Raw genomic sequence first — 23,344 nt, forward strand, 5'->3', positions numbered from 1 at the left:
AATCCAAGCATCCCATCAGCTAACGGCGTGAGGGACCACCCTGCCGTCCTCAACACCACCCGCCCGTTCCGATGCGAGGCAGGGCATCCCCCCCCCCCGCCGGGGTTACGGGAGGCTGCTCCCAGGGAGCCAATCCAGACAGGAACCCCAGCTTCCCAACTCATTTCCCAACTTCCAAGTGGACACGAACCCCAGCAGCCAGCGGGGCCACCGACCACGGCAGCCATGTGCCTGGATGCAGAGCAGGAGAAAGGCAACCCCCTCCAATCCGCTCAGCTCTGGGATCCTCAAGATGAGGAAGACTTGAAAACGTACGCCAGGCCCAGCTGGTGTGGCCCCGTGGACAGAGAGCGGGCGGGAGGGCCCCAGGTTCCATTTTGGTCACGGGCACGTGCCTGGGTTGCAGACTCAGTAATCCCTGGCCCTGGTCGGGGTGCGTGGGGGCGCCACCCAGTCCATGTGGCTCTCTCACATCAATGTCTCTCTCTGTCTCTCCCCTCCCTTCCACTCTCTAAAAGTCAATGGAGCCCTAACTAGTTTGGCTCAGCGGATAGAGCGCCAACCTGCGGACTGAAGGGTCCCAGGTTCCATTCCGGCCAAGGGCATGTACCTTGGTTGCGGGCACATCCCCAGTAGTGGGTGTGCAGGAGGCAGCTGATGGATGTTTCTCTCTCATCGATGTTTCTAACTCTCTATCCCTCTCCCTTCCTCTTTCTAAAAAATCAATAAAATATATTTAAAAATAAATAAGTAAATAAATAAATAAAAATCAATGGAAAAATAGTCCTGACTGAGGATTAACAAAACAAACAAAAAATGTACATCTACTTTGGGCTGCTTTAATTTAGGGTTTAGGGTTACATATTATCTCACTGCACAGCTTAGGAATTTATCTAATGTCTCCTTTCAATCTTAGACCTGTAAACCTATAGATCAAATCTACTTTTTGGGCCCAAACTCCCACTTGATATGAATGTTTTCTTCATTGTACAGTGAAGGGAAGAGATGCCTCAAGTGGCCAATCATTTGAAAGAGAGATATTTGGTTAACGAAGCAAAAAGGTTTAAGCTTAAACTCAGTGTATTTTCGCCAGGTCAATACAGGAGTCGGTTGCGAGGGATCCGCTGAAGGTTTTGATCTCTCAATCTCCTCATTTTACAGCGGAGAAACGCCGGCCTGCCTCCCGGGCACCGGCCGCGGATTAACTCATTAGCCATTGTCAATCACCGCGAAAATATAAATTTTAAGACGCAATAAGACTTTTCATTAAACTATTAATAGCCGTGCTAGTAATGTCTCCCTTCACTGGAGAAAATTTACATTTGATAAGCACCAAAGGCTCAGAGCATAAGAAGAATAAAACTTAAATGAAATTAAGTCTGAAGACATTTCATGACATTTTAACAAAAGGATTAAAGGCAAAGGATGCTACTATCGCGTGGAGTCAGCTGGAGACGGCTCAGCGCACTGCTGAGGAGGTGAGAGGCTCCAGGGGGCGTCTGCGCGGAGAGCGGTCTGGAGCGTGTGCCCCGCCACCGCGTTCCCTGCCCAACAGCTGTTCTCTCGTCCCCCCACGCGATTCTCTGAGAGCCACTCACAGGACACCCTCGTGTGGAAACGGATGTTTTCCGGGTTCGTAACCACCTTCCTGGGGACTCTGGTCTGTGTGCACCTGCAGTGCCCTGTACACACACTGCCTGCCTCCACTCTCCACCAGTCTGTGTGCAACTTCCTGTGACACATGCTGCTGCTTACGAAGGCATTGTGTAATGAGATCCAGCATCAGAATTCTTTAAAAATATATTTTTATCGATTTCAGAGAGGGAGAGGGAGAGAGAAACATCAGTGATAGAGAGAACCATTGACCGCTGCCTCCTGCACGCCCCCCACTGAGGATCAATCCCACAACCTGGGCATGTGCCCTGACCGGGAATCGAACCGGTGACCTCTTGATTCCTGGGTCGATGCTCAACCGCTGAGCCACGCCCGGGTGGGCTCAGAATTTTAAGGCAAAGTGTTTTGATCCACCTGCAATTCCCCACCTGGATGCCCACCTTGCCCTCCCATCCCACACCCACCCCCTCCCATTCAGCTCCAAATGGCCTCCCTGCGTGGAGGTCAGCCGGGCTCTCCCACAGCCTCTGCCGCCGGCTCCCGCACACACTGGCCGCTCCCGTCTGTGAAGGCTCCTCGGACGCATCGTTCACTCAGCCCTGCTGGCCGGTAGGGACACACGGCCTCGCTCCGAGGGGCTTTCCGGGTGCACGTGCTTTACCCCCAGGTACACCCAGACCCTCTGCCAGGGACCACGGCCCGCGTTTCTCTGCCCGCACAAGGCAGAGCAGAGGAGGAGGCGACGGCGAACCCGCACTGGCGTGTCCACGTTAACACGGCACGTTACTGCCTGGTGCCGGCAAGAACAGGCAGCTGTCTGCACAGCCATCCGGTGCATGAATGCATGTTTCGGGCTCCATTCCCCTCGAAAAGCAAAGCACCTATCTCAGCCAGCGGTTCTCAACCTATGGGCCACGACCCCTTTGGCGGTGGAACGACCCTTTCACAGGGGTCGCCTAAGACCATCCTGCATAGCAGATATTTACATGATGATTCATCACAGTAGCAACATGACAGTGATGAAGGAGCAACGAAAATAATCTTATGGTTGGGTCACAACATGAGGAACTGTATCTAAAGGGCCAGAAGGTTGAGAACCGCTGTGCTCGGCCAATGGCATGATGCTATCTATGCTTGCCCACTACAAGCACGGTAGAGTCTTTTTAATTGCACCAAATGAAAATTAGTATTTTATCATTTTCGAGCTAATCCATACAACCAGGGAGAACTTTCTGGAAATATGCTGGAAGATGCGTGGGAAACTGTCCGTCAGTGAATAGGCCACTAGTTTAACATTTTCCGATCTCCACTGCGCAACGCTCACACTTACACGCGCTGGAGCGCAGGCCAAAAGCTACGTCAGGGCCTCCATTGTCCACATTCTGCCCGGAACGGAGCTGGAATAAAATGTGACACAGAAACAGGCCTCTCTTCTTCATCCTCAACATCGTGTCCTCTGTCCTAGGGGTCGGGCGGTCAACCTTCCGGACCTCGCGGGCCACCAGCTGGCGAGCGCTGCTCTATTCTCTGCGAATCTAACCACCAAGGTCCCCCTACCACGCTGAGAGGCAAACGTAATGACACGAACACTGACATCCCCCACTCGCCCCGTTCCTCCAGCATCCGTCACACCTGCCTCCCCTTTGAATTTTAAAAGGGGGAGAAATTAAGACTGAGCGGCCAGGTACGAACTCAACTCACCCTTCCACCGCTCCAAATCCTGGAAGGCGCTCAGGGCAGGAACCTGGCTCCTGTGAGTTATTCTCAAAGGGATCGCTACCACCTTCCGTAACACCGACACGACTCGCGATGCTTACGATGAGCGTGCGCCGCGTGCCCCACCTGCCTCGGCACCTACTCTCCCATTTCCCGGCCGACGCCCGAAGCAGGCACAGCGCTGCCTTTTCATCGAGGTCCCCCTCTACCGATAAGGACGCGTGAGACTAGAATCGTCAGCAACCTGCCCCGGCCACGCCGCGGGCTCGGGGAGCAGTGAGGTTTGCACCGTGGCGGCCGGTCGCCAGGGCCCACGCCCCGCTCCGTTCCACCGCCGTCTCCAGCAGCCCCATTAGGCACGCGCCTCCTTTACTCGTCTCAACATCTGCAGGTCTTGTTAATGCGTCTCCCCTTTCAGAGACTGGTAAGAACTAATGACTGCGGGACGATCACATTGATTTCTTAAGCTAATGGAATTTTTAATGAAAATCACGCTTGGGGAGGGGACGGGAGTGTGCGCGTCTGAAACTCAGCCCCACGCGGCCTGTGAGGGCGCCGAGGGCCCAGGTTCCACGCGCGAAGAGGAAGGAATCGGCCTGGTCACTTCCGGTTGGGGGCGGGGGGTGCGGGGGCACATCCAGTACTTCCTGCGCCCTGAGATTTCCACGGATGGGCCTCAGCACGTCCTTACAACACGCCCCGCGCCTCTAACCCGAGGGGAGCGCGCTCACACGCCTCTGCTGGGTTTCAGTAAGGCGCCCGCCAAGCCCGTGCCCACCCTCCCTGGACGGAAGGGGCGCAGCAGCCTCGATGCTGCTCCAGGGCCTGCTCCTCAGGGGTCAGTTCCACCTGCGGGAGCAGCCCCGACCACCCGGGGCCCTGAACCCAAGGCCCAGGTTCCGGGCGTCACCAACAGGGAGGGGATTCTTCACTATCAAAATGGGGGAGGGGGCTGGGTCAGACGCTGTCACAAAAGTGGGGACACGCTGGGGAAGAACCTGGGAGAGCTGGCAAAGGGGACACTAAACCCCACTCCAGGAGCCAGGGGGACGGTGTGGCCGGCGCCTGCCTGCGGTTCTGGCCGGCATATGCAGCCGCTCTTTCCAGAGACAGTTCCAGCCACACAGCCTCACGCGGGTCACAGGAGCGGAAGTGGACTCGCCTTCCCACCCACACCTGCCTCTGTCGTCCGCGGAGTGGGTGGTGGCCGCCCCGTGCGCCTGAGGCACCCCAGGTGTGGGGCAGCCCTCGGTCCCCCGGGCTCCTGTGCCCGCAAGGAGTGACTCGCTACCTCCGGTGACGCTGCCTCCTGTACACGCATCGCACTGGGCTCGCTTCTCTTACGGCCACCGCCCCGGTTTCGCCTTCGTCTTCTCTTATGGTGCAATCGCAAGCGCTGCCTCTGTACCTGGAACTCCCTCCCCGCTAACTTCTCCTCCAAGATCAACATTCCTAAGCTTCCAACCTCAATGTTCAAATAAAATCGTCCTTGAATACCCAGCACAGGAAATGCCTCCCTGATGGGGGTCGGTCCCCAGAGCCCTCAGAGAAGTGGGGGGGGGGGGACTAGGGAATGAAACCGAAGCCTCAGCATGGCCCCAGGGCACGACCCAGGCCTCCCTCCCATCCATTGCGTTAACCAGCCTTCAAGCCGCCCCATGAGCCCGTCTCCGGGGATTCAGTGTTCCTGTAATTCCCTCTCATGTCCTCCCAGCTGACCTGCGGGGCCTAGAACGGGCAGCAGTAATGGCGTGCCCCTTCCAGGGTGAGGTCACGAGCACATTGCGGTGTTTCTCTCTACCCCCCTCCCCGCCCCCCAAAGGACTGTGCTGTGGGAAGCCAGGGCCCTGCCCTGAGCTCCCCGCAGACAGGCCGTGGGGGGGCCCACTGTCCGCAGCCAGCGGCCGAGGGACTGAGCTTGGATGTGGACCCGCCAGCCCCCCCTGCAGACAGCATCCCTGCCAACCCGGGATTGCTTTCCCCTGAGACCCCAAACAGCATCGCCCAGGCCAGCAGCTCCCAGTTTCTGGCCCACAGACATTTGAAGATGATGCACAAACACTGCTTTAAGCAGAAGGTGTTGGAGTGACGATTGCCCAGCAGCAGGTGAGGAATCCAGTCTTCCTCCCGGACTCCCACCCTTCCCTTGTCCTCCAGCCAGAGCTGCCCCAGCGGTGCTGCCACCTCTCCCCCTCTCCTCTCTCTCTCCTCTGCCTGCAGGTGCCTCCCCGCTGCCCCGCCTACGCCCAGGACGCCGGCCCTGAAGCCCCCGGCTGGGCTTGCTGACCCCTTTCAGGAGACCCCGCGCCCTGGCTTTCCCGTGTTCATTAGACAAACACGGGATCTTGAGAAATGCTACGGAACTGGACTGTCTGTGACGCACAGAGGTGTGTGGGCAGCGGACCAGCGAGCGGCCGTTCCTCCCACCGTCCCTGAGGCCCTGAGTGTAGCCCGGGTGCCGGCGCGCCTTCCCCAGAGCTGAGCCTGCAGGTCGGGTCAGCGGGTGGCACCGGTACCAGCAGCCTGTCTGTCCCCTGCTCACTGCTCCCGGGAAGAGAGCTCCCGTCAGCTGCTGGGAACAACGTAAGTCACACTGAGTAGCCGCTGTGAAAGCTCAGGCCAAGCCCGGTCTGCGCTTCCACTGGGATGGGCCCCTGAGCTGCAGGGCAGGCGGGACTGGGAGGGAAGCCGGGGAGCCATGGGAGGGGAAGGTAAACTGAGGCAGGGGGCTGGGCTGCTGCACCCAGGCCATCACGCGGCCAAACGACAGAGCAGGAGCATCAACGTCCCAAGAGGCGGCAGCTGGCTCTCGGGCCGAAGGAGCGACCTGGGAAAGGGCTGGGGTTGGGAGAGCGGGCCAGGCCTCCCCGTGCAGAGAGCGGCCCTGGAGGGAAGAGGAGATACTGGCCCACAGCCGAGGCTCGCCCCCGACAGCAGAGGGGTGAGCGCGAGGGGCCGCCACACACAGGCTCCTCGGAGAGCAGCCCAGACATGAGCTCCCAGGCAGCGCTACGTCCCTGCTTCGAAGTGCACGATAACAAGTAATATTTAACGTAAAACATTACGCCAGATCCATGCGGCCCCAAAACACTGCTTCCTGATAACCAGCATCAAACGCCCGTGGAAAGCAAATACTCTGCCTGGAAAAGTCACAAGATAAATAAGAAACAGTAAGCGAATGACAGACCTGACATATATCCTTTCTGATTGGTGTTTCTGGTTTCTTGGGATATATTCCTAGAAGTGGGATCACAGGGTCAAATGGGAGTTCCATTTTCAGTTTTTTAAGGAAACTCCATACTGTCTTCCATAGTGGCTGCACCAGTCTGCATTCCCACCAGCAGTGCACAAGTGTTCCTTTTTCTCCACATCCTCTCCAGCACTTGTCGTTTGTTGATTTGTTGATGATAGCCAGTCTGACAGGTGTGAGATGGTACCTCATTGTTGTTTTGATTTGCATCTCTCGGATGATTAGTGACTTTGAGCATGTTTTCATATGTCTCTTGGCTTTCTGAATGTCCTCTTTTGAAAGGTGTCTATTTAGGTCCTTTGCCCTTTTTTTGATTGGATTGTTTATCTTCCTTTTGTTAAGTTGTATGAGTTCCCTATAAATTTTGGAGATTAGGCCCTTATCGGATATGACATTGGCAAATATGTTTTCCCACACAGTGGGTTTTCTCATTGTTTTGTTGAGACTTCTTTAACAACAATTACAAGAGCACTTTCAGCAACCTGTCAACCTCACCACGTCATGGTGGTTGGGGGGAATGCTTATGAAACCGTAAGAGTTAAGCTGAAAGGCAGTCTGAGAAAATAAAAATATGCGCTTTAAATAACTTGTAAATTAAATGGGAAATGTTTTCGTGCTATAACAACAAAAATGCATCTTCGTGTCTGAATATGTGCTAGGGTTTTTTCCTAAAAGAACAGCTCTTCTGAATCATTTTCACAGCAGCAGCCTTTACACAGAAAGTCTACTTTGCGAGAATGACGGAGACAGGTCAACTGGCGGCCGCTCTGGCTTTTACTGTTGCGTCTGTAACCCGCCCCCAGCTCCCAGGTGATCGTAACGTCTCCCCTGGGTCCACAGTCGCCCACATCCGAAAACCAAGGGTCCGGAATCAGGGAAATGTCCCCGAAGGTGAGCTGAGAGGAAAGGCTGGTGAGTCCCTCCCAGTCCTTGAAGGTAAAGGAGCGAAGCCTGCGGCCCAGGGTGGGGGGTCCTGCCGGCCTTCCCTGGTCGTAGGTCAGGGTGACATCGCTGCCATCCCCCAAGACAAGATCCCCAGCCAGGGAATTCGCGCAGAAAGGACGGCCAGCAGCCCTAGCAACTCGCTGCCCTATAAGGAAGTAGGTACCTACCAGCCACAACTGTCCTAAGTGGAGTCACGTAAAAAAACAGGTAACTCAGTGCAGTCACACGGAAAAGTAAAACTCCAGCACCTCAGGATGTAACTGGTGACTCAGGCCTGAGAACAGCTGCACGCAGAGCCCTCCTGCTCCCACAGCTGGATCCAAAGAGCGGACGCCGCCCTGCCCCTGCCATCGACATGGGCAGCGGCTGCAGAGGGTGCGGGATGCCTGGCCTCTCGCTCCTCCTCCTCGGAGGGGAGGCCCCGCTGTTTCCACGTCCCACACGCAGCCCTTCACTCATTCCTGACGCGCACACTTCTCCCCAGGGACACGCCAACAGCGTTCGCACCATCCGTGCCCCTCGAGGACACCGGGCATTCCTGGAGACATTCTCCCCGGTGTGTGTTCCTGACACTCTCTCTACCATTTTTGGCAAATAAAGCGGAACCCCAAGATGGGATGGTCATATGCTCAGTATTAACTACACCAGCAAGGCAAAGCCGTTCATCGGACACAACGGTGGCTCCAGGCCACACCCAGAGGTGACATTTCTTACACACAAATAATGCCGACTTTCCTTCTGAACTCTCTGCATTTCAAAACGTTATTTCCACCCTGGCGGAAGGGTGGATAGGACAAAACGTTATGTCCTCCCTGAACCAAAAGGCTGCAGGTTCCATTCCCAGCCAGGCCACACACTAGGTCGTGGGTCAGACTCCTGGTCGGGGCGTGTGCAGGAGGCAACCGATGGATGCTTCTCTCTCACATCCATGTATCTCTCCCACACCCTTCCTCTCTCTTTCAAAAAAAAAAAAAAAAAAGAAAAATCAATGAAAACATATCCCCAGGCAAGGATTAAGAAAGAAAAAAAAATGTTAATTTCAAAAACCTAGAATTAATCAAGGATAATCTGTGTATTTATACACACAGGATTGTATAGTCTCCACTTGGATTTTACTTGTAAAAAAGTAGAGTGAATGCACCCATTTATTTTGTATTTCTAGGAAATTCCCTCCTTCAGAAACTTCCAGTCCATGATCAGTAATTACCTAGTGACTGGCAAGTTTTAAATCAGGCCTAACTTCAAAACACACATAAAAACAGAGAGAAACATTCCTTCAAATTGCCCCTTCACCACAACAACGATTTCACTTTAATAAATTAATCCGTGGAATAACTTAGGATTCAAAGTGGGAGAATGTAGCTCAGAGATGCGATCCCTTCATAAATCCCATCCTCAATGCCCCAAAGCATCCGGAAAGCACTGAGGAAATAATGACCCTAAAAATGGTTATTTTATATCCATATTTTGGCAGGGAATTTTACAAATAAACGTGTTGAGAAGAGAATGGCAGACGAGGTACCAATATCAAAAACACTGCCACAGCAAAACCCACGTGGAAACCCCAACGCGCTGACCCAGGTGGCAGCTCCAGGGGCCTCTTCGCACACAGGAGGCGCCCTCTGCAGCGCCCATGGCCCGAGCCAGTCACGGGAGAACTTAGGGTGCTGCCAGACTCGGAAAACGACACACACACATACCCCAAACACACCGTCCCCCCTACACACATACACAGCCCCACAGACATACAGACACACACACAGACACACAGACACACAGACACACACACACACAGACACACAGCTCCCCCCACACACATACACAGCCCCCCCCACACAGACATACAGACACAGCACCAGAGACACACAGCCACACAGACACAGACATACAGACACACACACAGCCCCACAGACACACAGCCACACAGACACACAGACACACAGCTCCCCCCACACACAGACACACACACACACAGCACACCCCCCACACACACACACACACAGCCCACGAGGACAGGGACTCACTGAGCTGTCTTGCACGTGGGGAGGTGAGTGGGGAGGTGAGCGGGGAGGTGAGCGGGGAGGTGAGCGGGGAGGGGCAGTGGGAACGCGGTCTCTGAAATACAGGGACGTGTCCCGCGTAGAGAAGGTGCGCTGAGCTGAGCGTTTAGCCACCGTCAGAACCAGAACCAGAACCGACACCCGCCAGAAACAGCCGCCCAGAAACAAGGCAGACCCTCCCCAGGGGGGACATAACGCGGTCCTGGGCCTGGGCGCCCGGCGTCCCCCGCCGCTGCCCACACCTGCAAACGCCTGGAACAGTGCTCCCGCCAAGCCCAGCGGAGCCCGTGGGCACCTCCTTCATGTTGGCTAAGCGACTCGCACCCCATCCCACACCTGACAAGCGACGTACAAAGTTTCTGCCAGAAAACTGCAAGATGCGGGCAGTCACAACCGGACGGCAGGGACTGGCAGGCCTGGCCCCGCCCTCCTCCTCCCAGCGCTTCTCGCCACTGCGCGGGGGAGGGCGAAGGACACGAAAATTACCTGAAACATGGGCTCGCAGCCACCGGCGACAATGACCAACATCGTCAAGAAGCGCATGGCCCTGGCCAGGTGCTCAGTGGTTAGAGCGGCGAGCACGTACGCCAAGGCTGTGGGTTCGACCCCTGGTCAGGGCACACGCACTGATCAACCGATGAATGCGTGGATAAAAGGACAAGTCAGTGTCTCCCGCACCCCCCCCCCTCTAAAATCAGTAAATTAAAAGAAAGAAAACCTTAAAAAGAAAAAGAAGTTCACTAACAGATGTTCTCTCTGGTGGTTTTGCGATGCTTTTTCTTCAGTCTCACAGCCATTAGGACAAATTGTCAAAATAAACGCATCCAGGCCAGGACTTCAAAGCGACGTAAATTTATTATAAAAAACTTGTTTGTTTCTTCTTAAATTCATTTACCAATTTCTACTTGTGCGAATGTTGTATCATCCACGTATCTAGAGATAGATGTTATGAAGATACGTACTGAAACTTTTTATCAAAAAGCTTGAAGCTGGTCTGAGAACGAAGAAGTACATGGAGAAGGGGCTGGGGTGGAAACGGCGAGACGGGGACCCGCACCTGGGGCTGGAGGACTTGGGAACGGAGCAGGCGGAAAACCAAGGAAATACTTCAAGTAGGAAACCAGAAATCAATCCAAGTGGAGGAAAATAGAAAAAAAAAAAACATACAGTGCCTTAAGCCTAATTAATATAGAAATAGATAATTAATATATGAAGGTTAAAAACTATGAATGAATTAACATAGAAACAAATATATAAAGATGCAAATAAAGTTATAATGTCATAATAAGCCTAATTGATACAAACTGAACAGTTAAAATAGCATTTATTCCTTGTAATTTATTTCAAATAATCATTTAAAAGGGGAAAAATAAAAAATTTTAGAAGCTGTTCCAACAGGCGTCTGTGAAGACGTGGCTTCGTTCCATGGGACACTCGGTTGGTCCCCTTGTCGCCACCCCCCCCCCCCGCTCCCCTCCCCCCTGTCAACAGAAGCAGCTCCTATGGAAGCGGATTTGCAGGTAGAACCAACCAGTCTTTGATTTGGAAAGAAAAAAAGTCTTTCCCTTTTAAAAAAAGATTCTTTGGCCAAAAACAATCCCAGTGCCTAACCGTCTTCAGTTCACAGCATGTGTGTGAGGTCCCAGGAAGTCTCACATGTTTTAAAACCGAATTAAATGAACACGTACTACTTCATACTGATGTACAGCGTCCGCCCATCATTCCGTTCATTTTCCTCAAAAACGGGAATCTGTGCAGTGATGATATCTGGAAGGAGCCGCAACTCCGGCCGGGGCTTTATCAGTGTGTCCTACAAGCCAGTCCCCCCCAGCGCAACGTCCCTGCTGTCACTCACATCTCCTTCTACCATCTTACGAACAGGAGGGGCCGGAGGGTGTAGAGCGGAGGCAACACATTTAGTTCCCAGCATCTACACAGGCGAATCTCATTAATGACGCCCAAGAACGCTTGACAGACAACTCAGGTTTGCAAACTGGCAGGTGGGAGAGAACATGACTCCGCCCGATGCGCGTACAGCTTGAGCAGTGCTCTGGTCAGTCACCGGGGAAGGCAGCTCAGGGTCCATGGCTCCCAGGCGAGTCCAACCCGGTTTCGTGAGCACAGCCAAGGCCTCGTACCCGCGCCCCGAGCACCGGCTATGAAATCTGTGTTGAGAAGTGTGATGAGGCCCCTCTAGCTCCCAGCCCTCCCCGCCCCCGAGGGAACTGGCACGAACTGACAGGGCTGCGGATTAGGAAAATGAGAGGCTCCCTGTGCTTTTCCTCCTCTGAACATCTATTCTGATAATCTGCCTTCTGCATCTCAGAGTCCCAACAGCACCGGAGCGTTGATTTCTCCCCCGTCCCAGACGCCGGGAGAGGGAGCGACGAGGTGGGGAGACAGGGCTTCCATCCACGGCCGCATGGAAGCGTGGGATGTGGTTTTGGGCTCCCCTCCCCGCTCCTTCCCGCAGGGATGGACATGACTGCCTGGCTGTAAACAGGAGGAAGGCTGCACCGGAGACAAAGAAAGAACGACTTCGTGAGTGCCCGCCCTCCGTCCTCAGGGCCGCCCGCCCTCCCGGGGTCAAGATGCTGGTCCAGGGCGCAGTGTCGGCGGGGACACCAGGAGCTGTGTGTAACGCTTCAGGCCTCTGCGTTTCCTGCCGAACCTCCTGTCTGCGGGGCTGGCCCAGGCCACTGATTGGACCCGGGACCCACACAATCCACAGGTGCCTTTCACCCTGGGCCCACCGTGGACCCCCTGCTCCCACCATGGACCCCCTGATCCCCACTTTATCTCCATTCCCTGAGGCCTGGGCGAGTGTGGGCTCACTCGGCGAGACTTCTGATGCAGAGTGAATCCCTTTTCCTCTGGGTAAGCTGTCCCAGGAAGGGCCTCGCCCTTGGGGATGAAAGTGGCCGAAGGAGCAGGAACCCTCGGGGAAAGGACGGGGGGGCGGGGGGGGGATCGCAGGCAGGGGGGCCACCAGCCCTCTGACAGCAGCACCCCCTGAGCAGCTCCAACGCATCAGGCCCGGAGCCCTCTCATTGCTGCTCCCCTACAAACAACGCGTTTTAAGATTCTTCCCCCGTTCTACTCTAGAGCGAGCCCCCAGGACTCCACTCAGCATCTCCTCTGTCGCCACGGACACAGTTCACCCAACAGTCTTCAGGCTCAGGTCTGGCTGAGGAGGGCGAACAGGTCCGGCAACACTTTAAGAGCAATGGAAGGGGAAGGGAAGCCGTGGGAGCCAGGAACAACCGCTGAGGGCGCAGCACGCGACTACACCACAGGGAGAAAATACAGAGAAATGCGGACAAAGGCCTGAGGAGTCCCGAAGAGAGAACAGGAAGCAGGAAAATCGCAAAGGTGCACACGTGGCGGACGAAGTGAGAAGACAAACAGGACGGAAAACAGTGATGAGAGAAAGCAAACTAAGAGGAAGAGAACAACCAGAAGTACCCCCCTTTGCTAAACCAGCACTTCTTCCACCAGAAGGAGCAGGAAAAAGGGAAGAAAGAAGGAGGAGGAGGAAGAGATGAGGAAGAGGAGGAGGAGATGAGGAAGAAGAGGAGGAGGAAGAGGAGGAGGAGGAGGAAGAGGAGATGAGGAGGAGGAGGAGGAAGAGGAGGAGGAGGAGATGAGGAAGAAGAGGAGGAGGAAGAGGAGGAAGAGGAGGAAGAGGAGGAGGAGGAAGAGGAGATGAGGAAGAAGAGGAGGAGGAAGAGGAGGAAGATGAGGAGGAGGAGGAAGAGGAGGAGGAGGAGGAGGAGGAGGAGGAAGAGGAGGAAGAGGAGGAAGAGGAGATGAGGAGGAGGAGGAGGAAGAGGAGGAGAGGAGATGAGGAAGAAGAGGAGGAGGAAGAGGAGATGAGGAGGAGGAGGAAGAGGAGGAGGAGGAAGAGGAGATGAGGAAGAAGAGGAGGAGGGAAGAGGAGGAAGATGAGGAGGAGGAGGAAGAGGAGGAGGAGGAGGAGGAAGAGGAGGAAGAGGAGGAAGAGGAGATGAGGAGGAGGAGGAGGAAGAGGAGGAGGAGGAGATGAGGAAGAAGAGGAGGAGGAAGAGGAGATGAGGAGGAGGAGGAAGAGGAGGAGGAGGAGATGAGGAAGAAGAGGAGGAGAAAAACCACCAAGAACAGCGTTAACTCGAGCAGCAGGAAACAATAATGGGAAGGGTCGGCCTCCTGATTTCCATTCAAGGCTGTAGCCGAAGAAGGAGGTGAAAGTCTCTTTTTAATGAAAATGCTCCCAGAGTCTTCAATCTTCCCCAGATTAAACCTTAGACAATTTAAGTTTCAACTTTAACACCTTCAACGAATGTGATGGTCCCTGGTCTGTGTCTCCCCCTTTGCTCTCTCCCTGCCCCTCCACCTCTGCTTCTCCCGTCACCTGCCGCCCTCGGCAAGAAACCGGCCTGGACAGGACCGAGGCCCATCGGTCCGCGGCTCCTGAAACGTCCATGAAGCTGCCCGCCACCTCTGCCTCCCACCCCCGCTCCACGTGCACGGGCGACCAGGCTCCCTGCCCTCGGGAAGCCTGGCATCAGCATAAACCAGGGACGGTAGCAGAATTTGTCTGTTGTTGTGTGTGAAGAGAAACGATATTTAAGCCGCACACAGTATCTTCCCCCTACCAGCTGCTGAGAGCCCACAGGTACTGAAGTTGTGCAGTACAGGCAGGAACTGTAGGAATAAGGCGTCCTGCTGCTGTTCTATTTCACAGAGCTGAGCATAAGGGCAGCCACATGACAAAACTCAACAATAAGTGAGCACAAGTAGAGCCTGAAGTTTGTTTTCTTAGTGACTTGAATGTGAAAGTTCCCTTTCCCCTGAAGATAAGCACCCTTACCTCAGGCATGACTCCTTGCAGCAGGGTACACAGGGGCCTGTCAGCCAAGTCCGCAGGCCTTTCCCCGAATGTGGGTGTCGATGCTACAGCAGAAGCTTCCTTTAAAGCCCCAGCTACTCCCGCGAAAACACAATCGTACTAATTGCCTGCACTTGGTGGGATTCTCCGGAAATCACGCATTCTCGGGAAAATGCATTAAATGAAGTCAGATATATAGGAGCTAGAAAATGTAAGGAAATCCACAAACAAGACCTATACACACCCAACAGAATGCCAAAACCAAAGAGACCGACAACACGAATGTCAGCGAGAGGCACAACTCGCACGCTCAGACGCCGGCAGGTGTAACAGGTTCCGGAGTTTTCATCCAGTTACAACCTACAGTGAACGCCTACATTCCCCACCCGACACCCACAGCCCAGCACTTCTACTCCTCTCGAGAGAAAAAAAAACACACAGGTCTGTCCACAAAAAGGTATACAGAGGAAGGGTCTCCACAACTTTATTCACAATAGCCCGGCCTTTAAAATAACCAAAACGTCTAACAGGAGAATCAAGAAGTTACGACATAGTCATACGATGGACAACGACTCCGCAACTGAAAGAACAAACATACACACAGTATGAGTGCATCCTGCAGACATTGTGCCGAACAAAAGCCGCCGGCCACCAAAAAGAGGACATCTGCGTGAGCCCACTGACAGGAAGTCCTAGAACACGCACGACCAATCAGAACGAGCTCCTTCTGCGGGAGCCTCACTCGTTGGAAAGGGCTGAGAGGGAAATTTCCAGGAGGGAGGAACCACCTTAGGAAGGTGGGTAACATGAGTGCACGGGTTTTGTCAAAATTCCTCATTCTGTACCTTTACCATTTACCAATGACGCTGCGTGTAAATGTTACACTGAAATCACAGCAGTAACAACTATAAAGAACTACTGACCGCTACTCAGTTCGCCTGCATATTGTGATGACACAAGTAAGCAATTCTTTACTTGACGAATATTCTAGACTCAAGAGACGAGTGAACACGAGGGATGAGGGGAGCTGGGTCTCTCGCTGCTGGAGAGGGAGTAACAGAGACGAAAAGGAAGGACTGGGACACACCGGGGCTGTTGGGTTAACTTAGAAGAAGCAACGAGAACAGCGTTTCCAGTAGAGAGAGAAGAATGCACTGATGTGTATGAATATGCCTATGTGTCACTTAGGAACTATATGGGTGTATCAGTTAAGTATGCATATGCGTTTCCTAATTCTGCCTGCTGCAGGGTCTAGAGTGGATGTACTTCTAGCGGTGAGCAGATGTCCACATCTTGGTTTCAAAACACCACTGTCCCCGTAAAGGAAGCAGGGATCACGGAATAAAGGCTGGTGGCAGGGCTGGGACAAGAACAGGCACTAAGTCCTCAAATGATGACAGAGACACAGTAAAACGGCTCGGAATCCAGTCTGAAGGGACTCCTATTGGCTAAATCTGGGGCGATCTTGGCACCAAAAAATGACAGCAATGAATTATGACCCAATGAGTAAGATAAAAACTCAGAAGCCCATGGTGATATGAGTAGACGAATGAAATAATAAGAAAGGGTAGTGGCCCTGACCGGTTTGGCTCAGTGGATAGAGCGTTGGCCTGCGGACTGAAGGGTCCCAGGTTTGATTCAAGGGCATGTACCTGGGTTGCGGGCACATCCGCAGTGGGGGGTGTGCAGGAGGCGGCTGATCGATGTTTCTCTCTCATGGACGTTTCTAACTCTCTATCCCTCTCCCTTCCTCTCTGTAAAAAATCAATAAAATATATTTAAAGAAAGGGTAGTGTCCCACGAGGCCACCCAGTAAATACAAACTCTACAGAGTGAAAGTGGATGTTTTATGAGGACGGCTCTCGTGTCCGAGTACCTTCCCACACTTCACTGGTGACTCTCGAAGGGATCAGAGTAACTTAAGTCAAGGGGTCGGTGGGTGCCACCTCAGACCAGTGCTCGGCATTAACAGCATCAATGGGACAAACCAGCTCCCGGGCTTGCCGGCCCGAAGCGCTGCGCAGGCCCAGCATGCTTGGGGGTTCCTGCCGGGACGGACCCGACCCCCATGCAATCGCGGGAAAGGTCACACCGGCCCAAACACAGCGGGGCCCTCCGAGGTACTCGTCGAGAAAGACAGAGGCCGGGAGGGCATCCAGGTGGGAGGACACGCAAGAGACACGCCAGCAGCGTTGTGCGCGGTCCTCGCCGTGGGTGAGGCAAGGACAGGGTGTCCCAGGGCGCGCAGCTGGGAGCCCTCCCTCCAGGTTTCACCCCGGGAAGCAGTCATTATCCAGAGGGTGTACGTCTTGTGGGGGACACCCTGCAGGTCGCTCTAAGGACGTGACTAACAACTGCTGAGGTGTGAGCACCACGTGTGGGGCAGACGGCAGTATTCCCCGGTGCGTTTTCCATCCTGGTTTCGGGGAGCGAGCTGCGGTGAACTAGGGGTGCGTTGGTTCTCAGGGCAGACACAGGGCGCGCTTAGAAGGGTGTGATGTCTGCAACCTCCTCTCAAGTGACCAAGAGAAAGAGAGCGATGACAGGGAGAGACGGTGAGTGACAGGGCCAACGGGGTAAGCCGTAAACCATTGGCAGTCCGGTAAACAGCAGTAGGGGAATTATAGGCATTCGTTTTGCAAATCTCTATAAACTTGGAATTGTATCAAAATAAGTTACCAAAAACCACACACACACACAAATATGTCCGTGGCCAATGTTTACATTCGCTCCATCAATTCTCACACCTGGGTTCCAAAACGCTAATGGGTTTTCTGAAAGAAAGCAGGTTCTGGGGCCGAATGAACGGACGCCCTGTCACCCCTCCTCGAGGAGCCGCAGCAGCTGTAATCGAGATCCAGTCCACTGGACTCAGGCCAACATCTCCACAAGGATCGGTGCCGGGGACGCTGGCTAAAATGGAACACCTACTAAACTCCCACAGAAATACCAACGTTCTGCGGAGAACAGCGGGGAGCCGCCGTGCCTCGTACCCACATTTCCTCCACGCGGGTCGCTGAAGACGCATTTGTGCCAGGAAAACGAAATGAGGAGAGAAGAGACCTACACACACCACACACACACACACACACACACACACACACACACACACGAGCAGTGTGAGCTGCACACGTAGGAGGAAGATGACAGGAACCTAAAAAACATCTAAATCCCCCACTTGGTCTCAGACGGCGGCTCTCGCAGGTGATACGTGCAGAGAGAGTAGACATTCGGTGAACTGCGTGTTTGTTTTCTCCGGCCGTTCCCCTGAACACGTCACACCCCGTGTCCCTCTCGGTCTGACCCGTCCGTGAACCACAGAGCAGAACAGCTTCCGCACCTTAGTGAGCACCTACTGTGCGCCACAGGCGGGGGTGCCGTGATAAAGAAGACGCAGCTCCTGCCACCCGTGAGCTCCCTGTCTCCGGAGGGAGGTGCCGTCCAAGATGCGCCTGGCCACGGGCACACGAAGGCGCGGCCAGGCAGAGGGTCAGGGAGGGCAGAGGAGGGGCAGGGAGGGCAGAGGAGGGGCAGGGAGGGCAGAGGAGGGGCAGGGAGGGCAGAGGAGGGGCAGGCAGCTCTGGGGAGACAGCATGCCAACTGGAATAGCAAGCGAAGGCTCGGTGCCTTGGGAACAAACTATTGAGGAGGCATTTTCAAACGTCATGTTAGCCACCACGTCAGCTCCCAGATGGCTCACTGTCGTGTGTTTAAAACGGAAACGAAGCCTTGGTCGGAGTGGCTCAGGGGTTGAGCATTGACCTGTGAACCAGGAGGTCACGGTTCAATCCCGGTCGGGGCACAGGCCCGGGTCGCGGGCTCCATCCCCAGTGGGGGGCGTGCAGGAGGCAGCCGATTGATGATTCTCTCTCATCGTTGATGTCTCTCTCTCTCCCTCTCCCTTCCTCTCTGAAATCAATAAAAATGTATTTTCTAAAAATGGAAACTAAAATACACCCATTACCTGCAGACTCCCAGGTACAGTTCGAAACCGAACGACTGGGGCCCTGAGTTGGCTGTGCACCGGCCTCTCACCACTCTCTGCCAGGCAGGTGCTCGGGGAGGAGTGAGGTCACGGGGAGAGGGGAGGAGAGAGGGCCCGGGCCGGCCGCAGAAGGGAGCGTGCGGGCGGGCGGGCGGGCGGGCGGGCGGGCGCGGGGCGTACCTGCCAGCTGGCACTGGTTGATCTTGTGCTCGGTGATGTCGCTCAGCGACTCGAACACCTGCAGGCAGCTGTCGCAGCTGTGCACCGCCTCGTCCTCCAGCTCCTCCGCGTCCTCCGGCCGCTTCTTGCCGTCTAGCGCCTCGCCATCCTCGGGCTTGTCCTCCAGCTTACAGTTGGGGTCTGCGAGGAAACCGAGACGTGAGCACCGGGCGACAGACAGTCACGTGCCATCTTCTCGCGACCCAGGACAGACGCACGGTGGGGGCGGGGGCGGGGGCTGGACTGCAGATTCTATGGCGGGAGAATCCAAAGCACGTCTCCCCAGCGTGTCCCAGCCCCCGGTGACCGGAAGCCTGCCTCCTCCCGCCACCGTGCCGCCCGTGCCCGTACCCTCTCCCCTCTCTCACAGGATCTGCCACCCTTCGAGGTCTAGGGGGCTCTGCTTAGAAAAAGGGGAGACAACGCGCCCCTAAAATCAGTCAGTCTCCCGGGGAACGGAAAACGAAAACACGGCGCTGAAGCGTGAATTCCTTTTCTGCTACATACGCTCCTTCAGGGAAGTACCAGAGTCAGCCCGGAGTCTAGGGGCGCCGAGCCAATGACCACGGGGCACGGAACTGACCTTTGCTAAGAGACCGCTCACAACACACAGCTGCCCACTGTCTGCTCCACGGCGACGGCCGCACGGCTCCGCCGCACAGCGAAGCACCCTCGCAGACCCCACTCCCAGGGCCAGGACGTGCCAGGTGGGTCTCCCGTTTTGAAAACCAGCGAAAAATGGAACGAAACGGCCGAAGAACAACTGTAAATTACAATCGAGTCAGCCGTCTGAGTTGGCGCTCTCAGCAGCGAAAGCCAAGTGAATGGGAAAACCACCAAGTTCCAGTCCAACCCTCAGCGCGCTACCTACCCGGCGTGGGGAGCAAGCGAGGGGACCAGGAGGAGGGTTTGCAGTGAAAGCTCAATGAAAACTGGAAATACTTTTTGATTCTGTAACTTCTTTGAGAGAAGTACCCCCAACCTCCATGGTGGGCAGGACAGCACAGTGGGGGGGGGGGGGGGGAGAGACTATGCCTCTTCAGGGGTGATTGGGACAATATAATCTGCGGCCTAAGTCATGAGACATTAATTTCTAAAGGCAGGAAGTCCTCCAAAGCTGTCTCCAAATAGAGCAGTCAGTGAAATAATTACCAAAACGAGTCGCATCGAAACACCTCAGAAATATGGAATGCATCGTCTGTACCCACACTCTATAACAGCCGTGGGCAAACTACAGCCCGCGGGCCGGATCCGGCCCGTTTGAAATGAATACAACTAAAAAAAAAAAAAAAGACCGTACCCTTTTATGTAATGATGTTTACTTTGAATTTATATTAGTTCACACAAACACTCTATCCATGCTTTTGTTCCGGCCTCCCGTCCAGTTTAAGAACCCATTGTGGCCCTCGAGTCAAAACGTTTGCCCACCCCTGGTCTATAACATGGGAGGAAAAATCTGTGACGTGTACAATCGAGAATTCACAGAAACAAAATGAGTCCAGCTTTCTCGGAACAGTCAGCACGTGTCGGAAAGCGCTTTCTGCTCTTACAGGCTTCGACACACCTTCCTTCCACAAGTAACTATGTTCCCTTTTCATTTTTTAATATTTCTGCTGATTTCAGAGAGGAAAGGAGAGGGTGGGAGAGAGAAACATCAACAATGAGAATCACCGATCAGCTGCCTCCTGCATGCCCCCCACCCACCGGGGGACTGAGCCCACAACCTAGGCCTGTGCCCTGACCAGGAATGGAACCGTGTGACCTCCCGGTCATAGGTCCACGCTCACCCACGGAGCCACGCCCAGCCGGGCTGTTCCCTTTTTGCTGGCAGCTGTTCCAAAGCCTTGCTCCATATCGGCGATAACCTGAACGGTATTCACCACTCTGCAAACGAGCCACGTACGCCAAAGTCAACTACATCCAACATATATCCTAACCGCTTGGGTTGATGACAAAAAGCAGACTTCCCATCTCAGAGCAAGTAGTAGAATTTGTTTTTAAAAAAGAATGTCGTGTTTAAGTAAATTGGTAATTCGGGTTGATTTGCCATCTGGAAAATTATCATCTCAACACTCTACACTGGCTGTTTCAACATCCTGGGTTCAGACCACTCACTGGGGTGGGGGGGGCGTTGGGGGGGCACGGCACCCTTCCTGCCCGCCTGGGGCTTCGCCCAGCGCAGCACCGCGTCCAGGTGAGGGCTGAGTAATATGACTTAGCGCCGAGGACAAGGTGACGCAGGAAGGAGGAGCCCACGCAAACAGCCCTGTGGGTGCTGGTGCTGCTCCCGGCCGCCGGCAGGCCAGGTGCCCCAGTGACAAAGCCTCTTAACCGCCTGCACTCCCTCCATCGACGCTCTGCCCTCTGACCCGCCAGCGGGACGTCGCCGGCTTCATGCTTCATCTGCAGCTGCAGACGCAACAATGCGGTCGTGCGTGGCTCAAATCCCTGGACAAACTACAGCCAAGCGGTAGAGCGGAGAGCAGTCCCGCAAAGCAGGCCACGGTCCCAGCTCCGGCAGATCGGCCCCACCCTCAGCCCTTGGGAAGGCATCCCCCACACGGACGCCCCCCCCCCCCCCGAGGCGCTGGCTATGAGCTCCCAGTCTCCCCACACGGCTGGGGACCCGCGGGCGCCGGCTGAACGCTTAGGCCAGTGATGGCGAACCTTTTGAGCTCGGCGTGTCAGCATTTTGAAAAACCCTAACTTAACTCTGGGGCCATGTCACGTACAGAAATTTTTTGATATTTGCAACCATAGTAAAACAAAGATTTATATTTTTGATATTTATTTTATATATTTAAATGCCATTTAACAAAGAAAAATCAACCAAAAAAAATGGGTTTGCGTGTCAGCTCTGACACGCGTGTCATAGGTTCGCCATCACTGGCCTATGCCATTACTGAAATGCCGCGGGGGGAGTCTAAATGAGGACACACGAGGAATGCCTAAGGAGTGCGCAGGGGACAACGGAACCGCCTTCCTCATGAGTCACCTGGACACCTGACACGAACCTAACGTCAAAAACACGGAACAACAGGAAGGCAGGCCTGACACTCCGGCTCTCAGAGCTGAAGGGCTTCGGCCCGCGCCGGGCACCGGCTGGTCACTAAGGGAGGGTCGCTGTGACGCTAATAAGAACCCGTCTGGTTTCCACGCCTCCGTTTGCAGGCAGAGCCCTGCAGGGACCCGTCAGGCAGGCGTCTTCGCTGCTGCAACCTCAGGCCGCAGCCTCCAGCCGGCGGGCGAGTGTGTCTGTAGGTCCCACTGCGGAGGGACCCTGGGCGGGGGGTGCCTGGCATCCCGTCTCGCTCCTCCTACGTAGATACTTCTCGTCCCCACCTTCCTGACAATTCTTTCTCGCCCCGAGTTCAAACGGTGTGCTTCTTTCGGCTGTGCGTTCCCATTCCTAGTGTCAGCGGCTGTAAGAAGGTTCTAGAAAGCTCACATTGTCCACCATTGCTTCCCCGCAGGTGGCTGCACTGCAGTAACTGCACAGGGCCCTCGTTAGGGAGTTTTTATGAACACCTTTGAGATCCAATCATGAAAAACAATTGTATTACACTGCTCGCCATCCAAACCTCCGACTCCAATGAAGGGGCCGTAAATCCAGGGGCCTGCCTGGAAGCGGTCCCCCCGACACCCCTGCAGGAACAACGGGGTTCCTCCAGCTCCACGGTGCCCAGGACGGTCCAGTAAATCCCCACACTCCGGGACTGCAGCCCCATCTCAGCTGCAGGCCCTGCTCTCGGCCTGGGCCCGAAGGATGCCCCGACGGCTCCATCCATGACGATGAGCTCACTGCACAACCAGCACCCCCTGCCACCCCGATCCCTCGAAGGGGTGTGGCGAACCCTGGATTCAGAGTGTCCCAACCTGGATAAAAGGCTTAACTCTGTTTTTGTCTTAGTTTTTTTTTTTGTTTTTTTTTAATCTACTTTTATTTTTCAGAGAGGAAGGGAGAGGGAGAGAGAGATAGAAACATCAGTGATGAGAGAGAATCACGGATCGGCTGCCTCTTGCACCCCCCACACCGGGGATCGAGCCCGCAAACCGGGCCTGTGCCCCAACCGGGAATCGAACCCTGACCCCCTGGTTCCTAGGTGGACGCTCAAACGCTGAGCCCCGCTGGCCGGGCAAAAGGCTTAACTTTTGAGCAAAGAAAACAATTATTATTACAAAAACGAAGGGCAGCTTTCCGTTTCCAGTTCTGCTGACATGGCCTCTGCCCGGGCACGTGAAGGGGTGTGGGTCCCCCGACGGGCTCGCCGGCCGGGGGCTCTTGTCTTCTCATCCTCCGCCTTCCTCGGGTGGTTATGGCTACAACTCGGTTTCATAAAATCACAACTTAGGGGAACGGGAAAACCTGCCCCGGCGTGAACGTGCTGGAGACCATAAGCCCTGGACCGGAGTGGATGGAGTCCACGTGTGGGGTCAGCGTCAGCCAGCAGAGCAGCAGAAACTCCGGCGGTTCGAGTAGGAGTGAGGCGCCCCGCATTTACCGTTTATAACCCGTGCAAACGTCCAGGGAAGGTCCTGGAACCGCAGGCCGGCGCGGCGCCTGGCAGGCATGGCCCGTGTTCCTGAAACTCGGCGGACGCGTCTCCCTGTGCAGCCAGGTCCCGAGCGGATCCAAGCAAACACGCCGAGCCCCGAGCCCCGGAGAGAGCCGCCCGCGCCCCCCGCCT

General features: G+C 54.9%; 1 protein-coding gene across 4 annotated transcripts in view; it reads right to left on the bottom strand.

Moving 5' to 3' along the window:
• ZNF521 (zinc finger protein 521) overlaps positions 1–23,344 on the bottom strand; it is a 287,559-nt gene that overhangs the window by 234,462 nt on the left and 29,753 nt on the right. For 3 of the 4 annotated variants that reach the window (XM_036322695.1, XM_036322696.1, XM_036322697.1), the window contains one exon: positions 18,618–18,797. Coding sequence is in view for 2 of the 4 variants with exons in the window: in XM_036322696.1 (XP_036178589.1) it covers positions 18,618–18,797 (180 nt within the window). In the remaining 2 variants the exon portion in view is untranslated. Of the gene's footprint in view, positions 1–18,617; positions 18,798–19,239; positions 19,392–23,344 lie in introns of those variants that run through there. The other variant, XM_036322698.1, reaches the window with a different exon arrangement.

This window comes from Myotis myotis, unplaced genomic scaffold (genome assembly GCF_014108235.1).
Source record: "Myotis myotis isolate mMyoMyo1 unplaced genomic scaffold, mMyoMyo1.p scaffold_m19_p_9, whole genome shotgun sequence".
Classification (NCBI taxonomy): Eukaryota; Metazoa; Chordata; class Mammalia; order Chiroptera; family Vespertilionidae; genus Myotis; species Myotis myotis.